This window comes from Hypanus sabinus, chromosome 6 (genome assembly GCF_030144855.1).
Source record: "Hypanus sabinus isolate sHypSab1 chromosome 6, sHypSab1.hap1, whole genome shotgun sequence".
Lineage (NCBI taxonomy): Eukaryota > Metazoa > Chordata > Chondrichthyes > Myliobatiformes > Dasyatidae > Hypanus > Hypanus sabinus.
In genome coordinates, this window is record NC_082711.1 from 76,869,746 (window position 1) to 76,888,385 (window position 18,640).

The 18,640-nt window shown below is 41.2% G+C and overlaps 1 protein-coding gene across 8 annotated transcripts in view; it reads right to left on the minus strand.

Moving 5' to 3' along the window:
* LOC132395595 (tensin-3-like) overlaps window positions 1–18,640 on the minus strand; it is a 320,946-nt gene that overhangs the window by 202,397 nt on the left and 99,909 nt on the right. For 7 of the 8 annotated variants that reach the window (XM_059972423.1, XM_059972424.1, XM_059972425.1 and 4 more), the window contains one exon: window positions 9,404–9,442. In XM_059972423.1, the coding sequence (XP_059828406.1) occupies window positions 9,404–9,442 (39 nt within the window). Of the gene's footprint in view, window positions 1–9,403; window positions 9,443–17,496; window positions 17,673–18,640 lie in introns of all 8 variants that reach the window. The other variant, XM_059972427.1, reaches the window with a different exon arrangement.

An 18,640-nucleotide genomic window follows, 5' to 3' on the forward strand; every position in this document is an offset into this window, starting at 1 on the left:
GTTAAATAACGAGTTCAAATCACAAAAACAATTCAGTTCTGTAACGACTACTTACCAGAGTAAGTACTTACTATGAAACGGCACCACTTAAAAAGAAATACCAAAGGATGGCTGTGTTCGATCAAATACTTTTAAATGTACTGTCGTGCTTTTCATACAACGATAGTAGGTTGGAAAAAATCTCCTTCACTCCTGGATTTCTTGCCAGAGCTCAATATCTACACAGTTGATCACTACCATATTATTAGTCAAAAAGTGAATTAGAATGCTCAGTATGTGTTACTCTCCTAAAATACCTGAATGCTTACTCCCCAGCTGAAGTCATAAATAATAAACAGAAATAGTTCCTGACTGAATCAGCTAATTACTACCTGAAATCAAAATCAATTCTGGTATCTTACCTATGGCAAGGTAGTGACAAAGGGGGATAAATTATCAAACCTGAATCCAGAAGGCTGACCAAACATCCAGAGACCACTTCAGCAGCTCTGGAAGTTAAATTCAGTTAATCAAAGAAATTAGAATTAAATGAACCTGTCCCCAGTAACAAACAACTCAAAATGATACATTGTGATGAAAACCCAAATAGTTGACTCACGTCCTGGCATGCAGGAAATCTAGTCTGTGACTCCAGGTTGACAGCAGTGAGCTGACTTGTTGCAATGTCCTCAAAAATGTCCTAATAAGCCACTCAGACGCATCAAAACAACCATGTTACAGCAGCGGTTCACAGCATCTCTTAAGGACAAATAGCAATAATCAAATTGGGAAAAAAAATCTTCAAGCTTCAACTGCGTACAAAATTAATCTTCAAGAGATCTGCAAGAAGTAATCTTCTAAAAGCAACAATATTTCACATTGTCAAATAAACTGGTTTGCTCGTTTTTGGTTCCATTTATAGAATTCATTTCAATTGGCTTGCTTAACATTAAAATGTTAGATTAACCCGAGGGCTAGTATATCTTTAGTAAAACTAAGTACATAAACATTTACCTAAGTAAGGATCACAAGTCAATTATGGGTGGTGCATAAAGGGGAAAAGAATCGGATTTTCTAAATTACTATTGTGTTTAACGACAGAATACCATGGATTATTGAACACAGAATGTAGAACAAATCAGACCCTTCAGCCCACATAGAACAGCACAGTACAGGCCATTCAGCCTGCAACTGCATGCTAACCTGTTAACCTACTCTAAGACCATCCTAATATGTCTCTCTCACATAGCCCTCCATTTTGCTTTCATTTAAGATTCTCTTAAATGTCCCTAATGTATCTGCCTCCACAACCAGCTTGCAGTGCATTGCATGCACTTACCACTGTCTAAAAAAGTACCTCTGACTTCTCCCCTGTACTTTCTTCCAATCACCTTAAAAATAACATCCTCTCGTAAGTGCCATTACCACCCTGGGAAAAAGGCACTGCAAGTCCATTCTATCAATTCCTCTTATCATCTCATACACCTCTAGTAAGTCATTTCTCATCCAACTTCACTCCAGGGGAGGAATCCGCAGCTCGCTCAGCCTTTCTTCACAGGACATGTCTAATCCAGGCACCATTCTGGTAAATCTCCATTGCACCCTCTGTAAAGCTTTTACATCCTTGCTGAAACATGACCAGAAATGAACATCCTACTGAAAGTGTGGTCTAACCAGAGTTTTATGGGACTGTAACATTACCTCGCAGCTCCTGAACTCAATCTCCGGTTAGTGAAGGGCAACACATCACGTGCCTTCGTTACCACCTTACCAACTTGCGTGACAACTTTGAAGGATCTATGAACGTGGACCAAAGTTGTGCTAAGCCAATTAAATTGGTAATCAAATGGCCAACTGCCAACAAAATATCCTTATCCTTCCATTTCCCTCACATTCATGTCTCTATCTAAACATACAGAACTTAGAACATCTACTTGCAAATAAGCCTGTCACACAAAACTTTCTCAAAAGCCTGTGTCTGAGAACCACTTCTCTCTCATCGCGCAGGTTACTTCTTTGCATGTCTGAGATAATTCACATTCCCATCACGGAGCAAGGAAAAGCAATATGTGTTTAATGTTAACAACAGAATTAGCATTGGCCAGTCAAAACCAACCCAATTCTGTGTATTGGTATTCCTTTAACTAGACATTCATAGAAAGAAGAATCAGGAAATTAATGATATTGATAGTAATAGATAGACAGGTATATACTTTATTGATCCCAAAGGAAATTACAAGTGCACGGATATAAATATTAGAAAAGAAGTAGAAAGAAGAAAAAGTAAGCAACCACAGTCTAACAGGAGGGGGTCATCACTTCTCTGGTTATAGGTTGACTCATTATAGAGCCTAATGGCTGAGAGTAAGAATGACCTCATATAGTGCTCTTTGGAGCAACACAGTTGTCTTAGGCTATTACTAAAGGTGCTCCTCTGTTCAGCCAAGGAGGCATGCAGAGGGTGAGAAGCATTGTCCAGAATTGCCAGGATTTTCCTTAGGGTCCTTTGTTCTACCAGTCTCCAGTTTGACTCCTACAACAGAGCCAGCCTTTCTAATCAGTTTATTCAGCCTTTTGACATCACCCGTGTTGATGCCATTGCCCCAACACACCATCTCATAGAAGACTGTACTGGCAAAAACAGGCTGGTGGAACATGTGAGGGAGAGGCTTGCATAATTAAAGGACCTCAGTCTCCTCAGGAAGTAGAGGTTACTCTGGCCCTTCAGGTATTCAGCTTCTGTGTTGGTGCTGCACTCAAGTCTGACATGCATGCATCCCGAGGCATTTGGGGGGTCATCACCACATGCAAGTCTTCAACATCAGTAGTAACAGGGAGCCATGCAGGCTTAGTCTTCCTAAAGTCCATCACCATCTCCTTTATCTTACAGATGTTGAGTTGCAGATTGTTCAGCTTGCAGCATTTAGCAAAGTCCTCCACCAGTATTCATCCTCCCATCCTCCCTTTATATACCCAGCAATCGATGAGTCATCAGACAATCTCCGCAGATGACATGACTCAGTGATGTATCTAAAGTCTGAGTTATACAGGGTAAACAGGAAGGGAACCAATACAATTCCCTGTGGAATCCCAGTGCTGTCTAGCACCGTGCCTGACACACAGCTCTGAAGCCACAGAAACTGGGGTCTGCCAGTCAAGTAGTCCATTATACAGGATGCAATGGAAGTACTAATTTGCATTGAACAGAACTTTTCCCCCACAATGAGGGCTTTATGGTATTGTAGCCACTGGAAAAATCAAAAAACATGGTCCTCACAGTGCTGCCCTGCTTATCCAAATGGGAGCAGGCTCTGTTCAGCAGGTAGATGACAGCATCATCAACTCCAATGTGCTCCTGCAGGCAAATTGCAAGGGATCAAGGGCTGATCTGACCAAGGGTCAGAGATGAGCCATGACCAGCCTCTCTAGGGTCTTCATGATGTGTGAGGACAGGGCCATTGGACAGTAGTCATTCAAGAATTTCATTCAGCCCTTCATGGGTACTGGGACCACACAGTCGGGACCCTTTCCAGGCTGAAACTCAGATTGAAAATGTGCTGGAGAACTCCACACAGCTGCTCAGCACTCTCCTTCAGGACCTTGGGGTTCGCACTATCCGGTCCCAATGCTTCATCGTTTCTGAGTTTCCCCAGAGCCATTCTCTCCTGCTTAATAATAGTCTGCCATAAAATAAAAATGGCGGTAGTATCAGAATTCCAAAGGTAAAACTGTCAAAAAAATATTCTACGACAAAATGAAGAGACTGCATTGTTTATCAAAGAAACTGTCTTTGCTCTCTTTGTATCAGCTCAACTACGCTCCAGCCTATGAAGCTGGAAATGGGATTTTAATCTGTCCATTCTTTGAACAGCTTTCTCTGCCTTGCAATTGTTCTGGACTGTCCTTTCTTATAAATACTATAAGCATCATCAATTGCCTTACCTTATCTTTCTGACTGAATTTGAATATTCAGACAGCAGACATACTTTATTGATCCCAAGGGAAATTGGGTGAGGGAAATTCAAATGTGCACCAAAACAAAGAAAGTTCCCCAGAGTGGTGCTCCAAAGGCAATCATGGTTAGATTAAAAGTAAGCTATTTTTAATCACTGGTTGAGTCCTTTACCATATTATATATGCACTGAAGTCCAGCTTCACTTGTGTGAGAACTTAAACTTAAGTGGAAAAGCAAATCTTTCAAGCAGAAACGGATCGATATATTGAGTAGAACATTTCACAGAACAAATATATCAAAACAGTGACAATACTTAAAAACTATTCCAGAGACATTCTTTTCTGAAAGACAACCTTCTACGACTATTGGATCACTGTTTAATAATCTGCACCCGCCAACATATACAGAACTTTATACTCCTGAGGGCGCTGCATCTATATAGGTGCTCCAGGATATAGTGCATCTATATTTTCTGCTCCAGGGAGAAAAGTTAATTTGCCTCACAAAAAAAACTCTAACTCTGAACTCAAAAGCAACTTGAAAGGTACAAATGTTCAATAAAAAGTCTAAATTGGCTGTTGGAGGTGGGAAAGTCTAGCAAATGCCATTACAGGAGCTCTCACAACTACTTGACTTGACAGCCAGGCCACACTCACAACACATGTAAGTCTTTATTAAAACTAATTTCCTCCAATGCATTCTTTGTTGTTCATTTTGAAGGAATTACCGGCCCTAATTCAGGATTATTCACACCATGACTATTATTCTTTAAATGAATGATATAAAAACACTAGCATTTTTAAAAAGTGAACTCCAATTAAAAGCTAGCAATTATGGCTGTAAGCCATAATATTCATTTCCTCAGGGTGCCCTGAAAGTCTAATGTGTACAAGTATGTTTCTAAAAGGTGAAATAAAAACAGAAAATCCTGTAAATACATATCAGATCAGGCAGTATCTGTGGGAAAAGGAAAAGACAAAACATTTTTGTGCCACTGTCTCGAAGGAGTTTGTACATTCTCCGATTTGCAGGTTTTCTCTTGTTCATGCCTGCCTTTTCGTTGGCTATGTGGAACAGTCCATGTTTCAAGCCTTCTGGGGTAATGCTCCCCAATTCTTTCTGTGCTACATTTACATCTGCATTAGTGCTGCTTCATACACCCATGCTGAGCTCATCTGCAGCAGGATCCCAGTAACCTCTTTCCTCACTCTTTAAGGTAGTTGGGGTCACATCTCACCCTAGGGTTCATCCAGTATTATTCCTGCTGAGGCATTTAAAATACTCTCCTTTTTACGTCAACATGCTCAAAAGATATCTCTCTCCTCCTCCAGCATTGAAATCTCCAACTACAGTGTCTTAAGTCCTAAATTAACACAAGTACAGGTAGTCCCCAAGTTACAAATGTCTGACTTACAGACAACTTGTACTTACAAACTGAGGAAGGAGAACGCCGTCTGCCATTTTAAGTCAGATCGTGACGCCGTTTGTCATTTTAAGTCAGATCGCGACACCATCCGTCATTTTAAGTCGTTGCCATTGACACTACGTTGGATGTTTAACTTTGTATTTGGCTTAAATTTTTGTTAGTAAGGTTCACCCTGACCCCACCCCCACCCCCCATTCCAGTCGGCTGGTGGCGCAGTGAGATCAGTGAGTTCAATCCAGTGACAGGCTGCTCCCGTGCCGGGTTGATGTCAATCCAGTGACTCCCATACCATCCGTGCTGGGTTGATGTCAAGCTCGCATCTTGACCTCATAAAAAAAACACTGCCGCTTCCAGTTTAAATACCCACGCGGAACATTGTGAAAGATCAAATACCCAAGTCCAGCACAGCCCCCACTTGTCCCATTCAGCCTGTCTCAGTGCGGTGGTCCTTAGGACCCAGTGGACCTCGGGAGCCAGCGGAGCTCGGGACCCACCGCCCACAGTGTTTCAGTTCCATTGACGGGAAGCGATCGCGATTGAAAGTAAAGTGGAAATAATAAAGCATTTGGAAAGAGGTGAAACATCATCCGTCATTGGAAAAGCGTTAGGCTATAGTCGGTCAACGATTGGAACAATTTTAAAAGATAATGGATAAAGTGAGAATAATGGAACATGTGAAACGCCCTGCCCCTATGAAAGCTACAATTATTACTAAGCAACGCAGTGGTTTAATTATTGGAATGCATACATTTCTTAAGTGTTTTATATGCATGGAAAGGTAAAATATATACTGTATACTAAGACAAACTGATGAACTGACGCTAAATAATACTGGATGTACTTGTTCTGACTTACATTCAAATCTGACTTAAAGACAGACTCAAGAATGGAACTTGTACGTAACCCAGGGACTGTCTGTATTCAATTAAGACTTCTCCCATTGAAAGATTACCACTCAGGCACTAATTTTTCTGATTTGAGAAGTTTTGATCATACGTCCACAGAAAGGATTTTGTAGATGGTTTGTTTGCAATCAGAGTTAATAGACAATAGGTGCAGAAGTAGACCATTCGGCCCCTCGAGTCTGCACCGCCATTCTGAGATCATGGCTGATCATTCACTATCAATACCCAGTCCCTGCCTTGTCCCCATATCCCTTGATTCCCCTATCCATCAGATATCTATCCAGCTCCTTCTTGAAAGCATCCAGAGAATTGGCCTCCACCGTCTTCCGAGGCAGTGCATTCCACACCTCCACAACTCTCTGGGAGAAGAAGCTCTTCCTCAACTCTGTTTTAAATAACTGACCTCTTATTCTCAATCCATGCCCTCTGGTACTGGACTCTCCCAACATCTGGAACATATTTCCTGCCTCAATCCTATCAAATCCTTTAATTATCTTAAACGTTTCAATCAGATCCCCTCTCAATCTCCTCAATTCCAGCGTGTACAAGCCCAATCTCTCCAATCTCTCTGCGTAAGACAGCCCTGCCATCCCAGGAATCAACCTAGTGAATCTACGCTGCACTTCCTCAATTGCCAGAATGTCCTTCCTTAAACCTGGAGACCAAAACTGTACACAATATTCCAGGCGTGGTCTCACCAGGGCCCTGTACAAATGCAAAAGAACATCCTTGCTCTTGTATTCAATTCCCCTTGTAACAAAGGCCAACATTCCATTTGCCCTCTTCACTGCCTGTTGCACTTGCTCATTCACCTTCATTGACTGGTGAACTAGGACTCCTAGGTCTCTTTGCATTTCTCCCTTACCTAACTCGACACCGTTCAGACAATACTCTGCCCTCTTGTTCCAGCTTCCAAAGTGGATAACTTCACACTTATTCACATTGAATGACATCTGCCAAGTATCTGCCCACTCACTCAGCCTATCCAAGTCTCCCTGTATTCTCCTAACGTCCTCTTCGCATGTCACACTGCCACCCAGTTTAGTATCGTCAGCAAACTTGCTGATATAGTTTTCAATGCCCTCATCTAAATCATTGACATAAATCGTAAAGAGCTGTGGTCCCAATACAGAGCCCTGTGGTACCCCACTAGTCACCTCCAGCCAGTCTGAGAAACACCCATTCACTGCTACCCTTTGCTTTCTATCTGCCAACCAGTTTTCTATCCATGTTGAAACCCTGCCCCCAATGCCATGATCTCTGATTTTACTCACCAATCTCCTATGTGGCACCTTATCGAATGCCTTCTGAAAATCTAGGTACACAACATCTACTGGCTTACCCTCGTCTAACATCCTTGTTACACCCTCAAAAAACTCCAACAGATTAGTCAAGCATGATTTGCCCTTGGTAAATCCATGCTGGCTCGGCCTAATCCTATTTCTGCCATCTAGATGTGCCACTATTTCGTCCTTAATAATGGACTCAAGCATCTTCCCCACGACTGACGTTAGGCTAACAGGGCGATAATTCTCCGTTTTCTCCTTCCCTCCCTTCTTGAAAAGTGGGACAACATTAGCCACTCTCCAATCTTCAGGAACTGATCCTGAATCTAAGGAACATTGGAAAATGATTACCAATGCATCCGCAATTTCCTGAGCCACCTCTTTTAGAACCCTCGGATGCAGACCATCTGGACCCGGGGATTTATTAGCCTTCAGTCCTACCAGTCTACTCATCACAGTTTCTTTCCTAATGTCAATCTGGCACAGTTTCTTTCCTAATGTCAATCTGACATTAAATTTCTATTTAAATAGAAATTAAAACTACCTTTAAATAAGACACCTTACAGTTACCCTTCTCTCACTAATTTTGTTTTGGTCCATTGATTGATAGAGTTAACATGCAGGTATGAAGTCATGTAGGGAAGGCACAATATGCAGGTCAGATCACAAGGTGGTACTGTTCTTACAGATCTAGTTTGGACACACCTGAATAGGAGGGGCTTATGACACGAGATTTAACCACAGTACAGAAACTCAAAATCAAAAGAAGACCCAAAAATAACTAGATTATTAATGACTCAGTGCCCCAGAAAAAAACATTATCAGTGAAAACCTAGCACAAGCAGGAGGCATTCACTGACTTTATTCTAGCAGCGAAATCTGATCCATTTCAAATAGTTGAGGTCATTCTTTTGGCTACATTTTGCAGCTTTCAGACGTTGGAAGCGATTCAAATGGCTTTGTGATAAAGTATTTTTACGTGTAACCTTGAGCTCAGAAGTACAGGAACTGAAAATAGTACTGCATTCAATCAGAGGTTACAACATTGTAGCAGATATACAAGTCACTAAGAAACCATTTGTTAATCACCACTCAGTCATGGGATAATGTTGCAGCACTGAATTAAAATTTGTAATCACACTATTTAAAGGGGGATCACTGTATCTCTCAAGATCTCTCAAAAAAAGATAACTATGGTGAGGGCATTGGGAAAGGGCTTCAGAAAGGTCAGCTTCCAATTTTGTTCCATGATTAACCACAACATAATTGATTATCTGTTCCACAGGCGAAAGGCCACATAAGTTACATAAATGGTGCTTCAGGCTGAACCCAGTTCGAACAGATAGAAAACCAGAACACAAAAACCATGTCTTTCTCACCGGGGATTTGTTTGGTCCTGCAGGCATATGCTGCTCCTTAACGTGCATTATGCTTCAGTATGTTGACCAAACAATGCCTTCATTTACCCACATTCAACTTTAAAGACCAAGGCCCATTAGTTCCCCGGACTCCAAACCACTATTTAAGAAAACAGTGACATTCTAATGACCAGTTGAGAAATGTGAACTTTAATACTGGCACATGGCCAACAAACATGTTTGCTTCTCTCTAGCTGCGCTCACCTTTCCAACCACGTGACAAATTCACTCCAAGGCCCCCACATATAGCACTTCACAGTTTGTAGTAGGAGCTCGTTTAGCCAACTATACCTAGATTTTGCTGGCCAATTAACAAAATAAAGTAACAGTGCTATTAGGTGCTTTTTAAATGTTTTCCATTCCAGTGATTGGAGCCCCAATCATTTATTCTAGAATTACCATGAGAAACAACAATGTCATGATGAGTTACTTACCAGCTCATAGTTGACTGGTGGCAAGCATGGTGTAACTACCTGGAAAGAGAACCAAACCAGATTTAATTTCAATGTTAAGCTGACAAAATAACACATTCAAAAAATACCATTTTAAAAAAATACGAGCACCTCAAAAATGGAAAGAAAAAGATAATGCTTCTGCCTTTTTTTTTTAAAAAAAGGCAAAATATTAACCAGTTTGCTGCAGCACACTCTTGAAGGAACACCACCCACTTCTTGATAAAGTCATTGTGCAACTAAGCCAGAGCAAACTAACACACCCAACGGGGAGAACCCAATCATCCCACTGGTACACTCCGGTACATCCAGCAAATTCTTATTCCACACATCGCATGAATTTGAACCTTTAGCAACTAATCTTGGTCAATGTTTCCTTCAAGAAGAAAAATACTGCTCTAAATGCTTAATAACTGCAACTGACTCAGTGTTTTGAAATGACCCAGGAACATTATAGATCTCTACACTTCCCATAAGATGATATTCCTGCATCAAACAAAATGCTTTTAGTATTTTTGAAAAGTTATTATTAAACACATTCTTTTTCTTGTCCCTAATTTGGGCCACGATAACAGAAGATTAGGAAAGGTGAATATTTATTGCCAAGAGACCCTCTATTGGTTGAGGTCAACTATGGATCCTAGTCATCTATGTGATACACAAGTCAGTACACAAGCCAGAGCAGTACGATATGGAGAGCAAGCTGTTACTCATGCAGCAGGCTCTCCCTCTGCACGTAGCTGATGAATCCAAACGAACGGCAGACAGCAATAAAGTCTGGTAGTAGCGCCGTCACAGGAGTTGCCAGTCAGCAATGAACTCAATATAGCACTGCCTTAGGCACTCCAGCTCTGGATTTTTCCCTCAAGATTTATTCCCAAAACCTTCTCTATGAGTGGGTAAAGCCACTAGGCAGTGGAGGTTTGAGAGCAGAGTCTTCCTTCTCCTAGATAAGCTGCCAGTCACAGCTGACTATCTGCTCAAAGCACCTGGTTTTAAGGCGCCAATAACACACCTTTGCCCCTTTTCCTGTCAGTAGAAAAGATCCTGCTGGGCTTAGTAGCTAAGCTACCCAAGAAGGCCAGGAGCTGAACCTGATTGTCAGAGACTATTTGAGATGCTCACCCCATTAGGAGCATTTGATAGCTGGTGGAAGATTATCACCAATACCTCCTGAACCTTATTGACTTGATGATAGTTGCATTATGATGCATACAGTTTCTGGATAGTTATTGCAAAAAAATAAAAGTTACCACTGAGGGACAATAAGTGGAGCTGCTACCTCAGTTCCAGTGATGGGGGCTCAGTCCCAACATTGAGAGTTGTCTATGTGGAGTTTGCTTTCTCCCCCTAGTATTCCGCTTTCCTCTCACATCCAAAAGGTGTGTAGGTCAGTAGTTTAAACAGCTGCCAACGCGTTGCTGAGTGGTGGAATCTCAGGGGAACTAAAGGGTAGGCGAGGAGAATAAAACAGAGACGTGTTGCCATCGTGCAAGTGGTAGTCAAGGATCAGTGTGGGCTTGAGGGTCTGTTTCCATTCTCTAGGCCTGTCATCCATCTTATAGTATTGCATGAAGCTGTCAGTATTATCTCACAAATAGGGCATTGGAAAAGTTGCACGTTGGTCACCATGTGCTGCTATGTGGAAATTGTGACTCTATCATTGCAGATTATAAAATGAGAGGGCTGGTATCAAAATTACCACTGTTCACTTTAAAGAAGATGACATTAAATATTGCACAATATCAAATATTATATTATCATTGAATTTTTGGCCATAGTAAAGACATTTAAACTCACATTGTCCAGTTGTTAGTGCAGTACCAGAACCACTGTACAGTAGTTTTGTTGGACTGCTAACAATGTTGAACAACAGTAATGTGTGAGCTTCTAAGGAGACTGAAATTCAATCACGTGGGTCAGATGGATGTTTCATAATTAGGTATATAATTTGATTGATAATAACTCTAAATCACTCACATCTTCAGAAATACATGGCCAAAAACAGCTCTTAAGCCTTCGCATATAACCAGCCTGGTCCCAGTATATGTGGTAATAGTTAAGAGTGATTAATGTTGGTCTTCTCCGTCCCTTCATGTAGACATTTACTCTTGATCATAACCTTCTGAGCTCATGACTTAACATGCACTTTAGTCAGATCAGTTTGCCTGCACATTTATCAGAGCCCAGAGTGCCATTGAGCTGAATATGCATCGACTCTATCAGCAGCTGTCATAGTTAACATGGAAATACATCCAACCTCCAGAGTGAATACTTACAGCTCCGTAGACTCAAAAAAAGTAGCAACTGACATGCCAACATTTAAATAAAGATACAGGAAGTGTTCTTCCACTGGTGGAGGAATCACTTTTGAGTATGTATTCTTAACTTGTTCTAGCCACAGTGAAATACTCAAAACATAGACAGAGCATGGTGTGACCTAATCATTGCTTCTCCCACCCCTCCACATATTCAGGAACTACTGTACATATTACCAGCAAGATTATTGCCCAACCCTAACTCCCCTTAACAAGATAGATAGTGATCCCAAAGGAAATTACAGTGTCACAGTAGCATTACAAGTGCACAAATATAAATATTAGAAGAGAAGTAGAAAGAATAAAAAAATAAGTTACCGCAAACAGTCTAAAAGGAGGGCGGGTCACCACTTCCCCAGCTATAAGTTGACTCATTATAGAGAAGAAAGGCCGAGGGTAAGAGTGACCGCATATAGTGCTCTTTGGAATGCAAGAGTTCCCAACCTGGGGTCCACAGATCTCTCAGTTAATGTAGGGGCCCAGGGCATAAAAAAGGTTGGGAACCACAGCCTAAAGGAGAAGAGTGAGCTGCCTTCATGAACAACTGTAGCCCTTCTGATGAAGGTACTCCCACACTGCCTTTTGCACATATTTCACTGTTAAACTTATAATATGAATATTAAAGCAATCATTGCTGTCCAAAGGCACTTTATTGACTATTAAGCTACAGAATATACCATTAAATTAAAGGCATGATATAAATCCGGGATTCAAAGTCAGCTTTATTGTCATATGCACACATACATGTTTTTTTTCATCTAAAGACACAATACAGTAACAGCCCCCACCGCCAGCCCACCCAGCCCATACTGCCCTATTACACCCAAGTGATCGATTACCTCTGCTAGACCGTATGTCTTTGGACTTTGGGAGGAAACTGGAGCACCTGGAGGAAACCCACACTGTCAAGTGGACAGCATACAAACTCCTGACAGACAGCCGTGGGAAGTGAATCTGGGTCGCTGGTGCTATTTGTGCGGATGCAATGAACAACTCGCTTACAACAACATTACATTTCCATAACATTAGAGACATCACATTCATATGAAAAATGTAAATCAAAAATATTTTACAAGATGAAACACCATTAAAACAGAAAAAAGTTAATTTAATGCAAAGTATTGCTATACTAAGAAAGTTATTAGATGGCTCAAAAATCCTATGGTTGAAAGGAAGTAGCTGTTCTTGAACCTGGTGGTGCGTAAATTTAGATTTCTGTACCTCCTGCAAGATGACGGCTGCTAGAAAATGGTATGGCCTGGGTGGTGGGGATGTTGCCTTCTTGAGGCAGCACCCATGTAGATATTACCTATGTTAAGGTGGAAAGTGCCGTAATGTCGGGGTTGAGTCCACTATTCACTGACCACATTGGTGCTGCTTCATTTCATCAACTTTGCGTCAAACTTCTACCCTGCTCTTAAATCCACTTGGTCCATTTCCAACACCTCCTCCCCTTTCTTGATCTCTCTGTCTCCATCTCTGGAGACAAACTGTCAATCAGTATCTTTTACAAACCTACTGATTCCCAAGGTTATCTTGATTATCCCTCTTCCCACCCTGACTCCTGTAAAAATGCTATTCCCACTTCTCAGGCCCTTTGTCTCTGCCACATCTATTCCCAGAATATAGCTTTTATTTTCAGGACATCAGAGTCATCCTCCCTCAAAGAATCCTGTTTCCTCTCCTCTACCATTGATGCTGCCCTCACCTGTATCTCCTCCATTTTCCAAACATCCTTCTTCTTCAGTTGTTCATCGAAATCCGATGACAATGTCCACTCCTTTAACGGTGAGATCTTTGATGACTATAGAGTCCTATGCTGGACCCACAAGCTCTATTGCAGGTGGGACATGTATATGTGGTAGTGCTGGGTAGTTCCTCTTGTCCCTACCTACCATCCTGTGAGCCTCGGCATCATTCTCCGCAACTTCTGCCATCTTCAACAGGATCCTTCCACCAAACTTATCTTTACCTCTCTCCCCCACCGCTTTCCACAGGGATCACTCCTTCTATGATTCCCTTGTCCATTTGGCTTTCCTCCAAATCTCCATCCCAGCACTTTTCCCTGCAAGTGATCAAAGTGCTACACCTGGCCACTCACACCCTCCCTTACCTCCATTCAGGGCCCCAAACAGTTCTTCCAGGTGAGGAAACACTTCACCTGTGAATCTGCTGGGGTTGCCTATTGTTTCTGGTCCTCCCAATGTGGCCTCCTCTACATTGGTGAGAATCGTCATCAATTGGGGGGCCGCTTTGCCAAGCGTCTCTGCTTCATCCACCAAAAGTAGAACTTACCGGTAGCCAAACATTTGAATTCCCATTCCCAGTCCGACATGTTCGTTCATGGCCTCCTCTTGTGCCATGATGAGGTCACATTCAGGGTGGAGGAGCAACACGTTACATTCCATCTGGGTAGCCCCCAACCCAATGGCACAAACATCAATTCCTGCTTCCGGTAAAAAAAATAACCCTCCCCCTCTCCTCTTCTTTTATTTCCCACTCCTCACCTGCACAATACCTCCTCTTTCCTCTTCTCATATGGTCTACTCTCCTTTCCTATTAAAATTCCTTCCTTTCCAGTCCTTTTATCTTTGCTACCTCCTGGCTTCACCTATAGCCTTCTAGCTATTCTCCTTCCACTCTCCCTATCTTTTTATTCTGGCATTTTCCCCCTTCCTTTCCTATCCTGAAAAAGGGTCACGACCTGAAACATCAACTATTTATTCAAATTGATCGATGCTGCCTGACCTGCTGAATTCCCCCAGCATTTTGTGTGAGTTGCTTTGGATTTCCAGCATCTGCAGACTTTCTCGTGTTTATGACTCCACCATAGTCTGTAGCCCATTACATTTCTCTGCATTCAGATTGTTGTACCAAACTATGATGTAAATAGCCAGGATACGTTCAACAGTACATCCACAGCAGTCTGTTAGAGTGCTCAGGAATACAGTAAGAATCCATTAATCCAGCATACCTGGGACTTCAGTGGTGCAAAACCTGAAAGATCTTTCAAATTATACAATGTTATTCCTATTAATACTTCAATACAGCTTGATTTCACTTATTTTGAGATGTTAGATTGTGGTAAAATAAATTCTCCAAAAAACTTTGAGTTTAAAGGGAGCAGGAGAACTAAGGAACTGGCGGGCCAAAGGTTAAACCATAAATATCTCTTAGTGATAGGACTGTGGATTATTGGAACCTAACTGCATATAAGGCACAAGTCATTTCTGTGCAGCAAGCTCTCTTCAACTAAAAAAAAGACAATCCACTTCCACTTTGTGATATTGGTTATGATACAAATGTTGGACTGAAAACAAGTAAGCACTTCTTCAATCTACAAGTTCATACTTTCAGCTCCAACTTTCAGGATCAAAATTTGGTCATGTAAGTGTAATTGGGTGGCAAAGTCTCATGAGGCCTGAAGGGCCTGTTACAGTCTTGTGTGACACCCTGGGAAAGGTCTCACTGCTAACGTGATGGTCTTTCGCTAGAAGCAGTGCTTGGATTATGGGTAGTAATTAATGGGTGCTTTGGAATGTGAGCTGGGTCCTTTGTTCACCTAGAGAGATTCAACCCGGTCGGCAGGACAGTGTTTCGATGCAGCTAGATGCTGAGATCGGCTGAGGATCAGTGAATGTGAATTTTGGGAAGAGTTGAACAACTTGTGCACATTTGACTGTTTAATTATAATGGGGCCTATTTGTTTTTTTCTTTACTAACCCTTTAGTTAAGATTCATAAAAATAATTCCTTTAATCATATGCAGTGTGCAGCCTGTTATTTCTTGGCACTGAGTTGAAACTGGGCAGCAAATTACACAGCATCCACACGAATCGGGATTTGGGGTGGGAGAGCCGTCTCAATCTCACGGGTTTGGCAGGACTGGAGTGTGTATTCCCTAGGCTTACGCAGCCAAGGAAACCAGCGGGGTTTCAAAATAAAATATATATATAAACCTGCTGTCTCTACGAAACCAGACATGAATCAACAGAAATGATGGAGTCATCTCTAAAATTGATGTCTGCCCTTGACCTCATTACTCAAAGCTGAGCTCATTGGTATATCAGTATATATGTTTAAAAAGATCTGCCAAAAATATAACTTCAACGTGCCTGCAATGAAAGCTTGCATCTCAAGTAAAGCTCTTTTGCATTTGTTTATGCAGGAGCAGACTAATCCAAATGGAGGAACATTTTTAACTATTAAGACTGTCTTCTCCTAGAAAACAATGGCATAATAACCTCAATAGGTAATAGGTACATTTAATGTCAGAGAAATATATACAATACCCATCTTGAAATTCTTTTTCTTCACAAATCAGCCAGGAGTATCAAGAATCTAACTCAATATTTACAGTATATTTTAACTAAAAAATCCTGTCCATTGGCACTATACTTACTCCAAAATTCATAAATTGAAAAATATCTGGAAAGATTGGGGAGCATTAAAGTAGCAAACTCAACTTTATTTGTCACACTATTGAGCACTTATGACAGGAGGATTCAATTAGTAAGTTTCAGGCTTTTAAAAAAAATATTTACACATAAAACGTCCGAACTGCCCAACCGAAAGAGGAGAAACATGAAATGTTTGAATCCAAGGGTACTGTTATGTATAATTCAATTGGGTAGAGATGGGAAACATACAAGAAATAGTCCTTTAGTGAGGTTTTTAAACACAGTTAAGGAAGACCGTAGAAAAGATAAAATGAAAATTAGAAGGAGGAACACAGCATGAAGGCATTTCCATAAACAAATCCTCCAACAAAGTGATGAAGTGTTGTTTTATTATCCTACTTTCAGCATCCAACAAATAGATCCATTGCTGTGTGGAGGTGGAAAATTAAGCAATAACGTTGGCCCACAGCAAGAAAGGAAAAAGATCAATGGACAGAGTTCCCTTTGCGCTCTTTCAAAATAATGAAAGGTCATTAACTTTAAAAAATACATTTCTTTAATGGTGCCCAATAGTTTGAAGATTTCCTGCCATACTGCTTTGCCTTATGTTATTTATTTCAAGTCAACTCAGCATGAACTAAACTGGAATGGAAGCAAATTATCCTCAATCCAGAGGAATTGCCCAAGTATAGGAATATGTTGTCCATTTTGGACTAAAACATCAGAAAGCCAAGGAGAGTGTGAATTTGGGAAAAAATCATTCATGGAGTGGGATTGTTCTCACCAGATATGCAAATTTTAAGAAATAATTTTTTAAAACATGTCTTTTAAACAAGTTGCACAGTTCCTTTATTAAACTTAATTATCTAGATCACTTCCCGAACATGGGAGAGAACCTCTTACTAATCAAATTACCAATCCGTTTGATTACAAATTTTCAACAACTGTCCCCAAGCCACAGAACACTGTACAATTACTTCAGAGGATTGTGTCTGATTGTTGGATATAAAACTTACAAATATAACTGTCTAGAACCCCATCAGCTGCCTTAGCAATGCATTGTCAACAAATGTCTGGTTTCAGGCTCCTGTTTACCTATTCAGATGTGCCCACAGTGTTGGCTACTTTTAGAGATCCTACTTTCCTTCAGAAGAAAAGTGTGGCGTCCAGGGATCTGGATCCAAGGAGAACTAGGACTGTTTATCAGGGCCCAGAGTGTTGGGAGGACACGATAAGAGGAGCGCCTAGATTGGGACGTGTGTGTTGAGAGAGCTCGAGTTGGGTAACGTTTGAAGACTTGCTGGTGAATGGTAAGTGACTAACTCAGTTTATAGAACTGACACAAATCAGGTTAGTACCTGTTCAATGGAACCCCTTTAAAAAAGAGGCTGCTGTTTCAATTCAAGTAGCAGTACTACATCTCATCTCTTCTGGCAGGCCCACCTCAGCGTCATGCGAATGGAGGCTTGGCGAGGCAATGGCATTTGGTGCATGCCTGACACAGAAACATTTTACTGATCCACAATAAGAAACACTACAGCAAATCAGAAAAGGTCACAATTACTTTCCACTCTGGTAAAAAATACTAGGTTGTCAGACACAGTACTGAGGAAAAATATTTGTTGGTTATCAAATCTCCTCAAACGCTTAAGTTTTTTTAAAAATGTGAAATCTAAAGTGAAAGCTAGAACAATGGGCGTTGCAGGAATTTCTGATACAGTCCAAAACCCTCCCTCCAGCACCATCTTCTTAGTCACATGTTAATCTTCCTATTTCTAACCTCACTGGCAAATGGCACAGTTAGTAATTCTGAGATCACCACTCTGGAGGCTCTCCTTTAACTTATCCTTTCTGCCTGTGTCATTGGTAGTCATGTGGCCTCTGGCTGCTCATTTCCATCTCAGGAACACTATGGAATTGATCCAAGATGTCCCCGACCACGATACCTGTCACTGACAGACCATACACCAAAGTGGTTGTCGTAAAATTGCCATTCTTAACTGCCAGCACTTAAACAAAGGACCAAACTGAAACTGAAATATCCCAAGCAAAAATAAAAGCTGGTTAGCTCACATTTTTGAATTCCACATTGTACCAAAGGGTTGCAACGTGCCCGAAAGGAAGGAAAGGGGCAGTTTTTTTCAGCTGAGCAACATTGGAAAAGACAGAGAAGTCAGAGAGGAAGTAGGATGGAGAATAAAAGTAAAAGTCGTTGCAGGCGAACAAGAGACTTTGGCAAAAAAAAGTCACCCAGTCTATTTTTGACCTTCCCAATGTTGAATAATATCACACTAGTTTTAAGGAAGTGCAAGTGAAAATAATTCATTTATTTCCAAAGGGAGTGGGGGCTGCAGGAAATACCAGCAAATTAGCAAACCATCTGTCACAGGGAAGTTATTTTTAAAGCTGTGATAGTGGAGCACCTGGGGACAAAACGATAATCAGGATAAGTCAACATGGTTTTGTGAAAGGAAAACAATGTTTGATCGTTTCACTGGAATT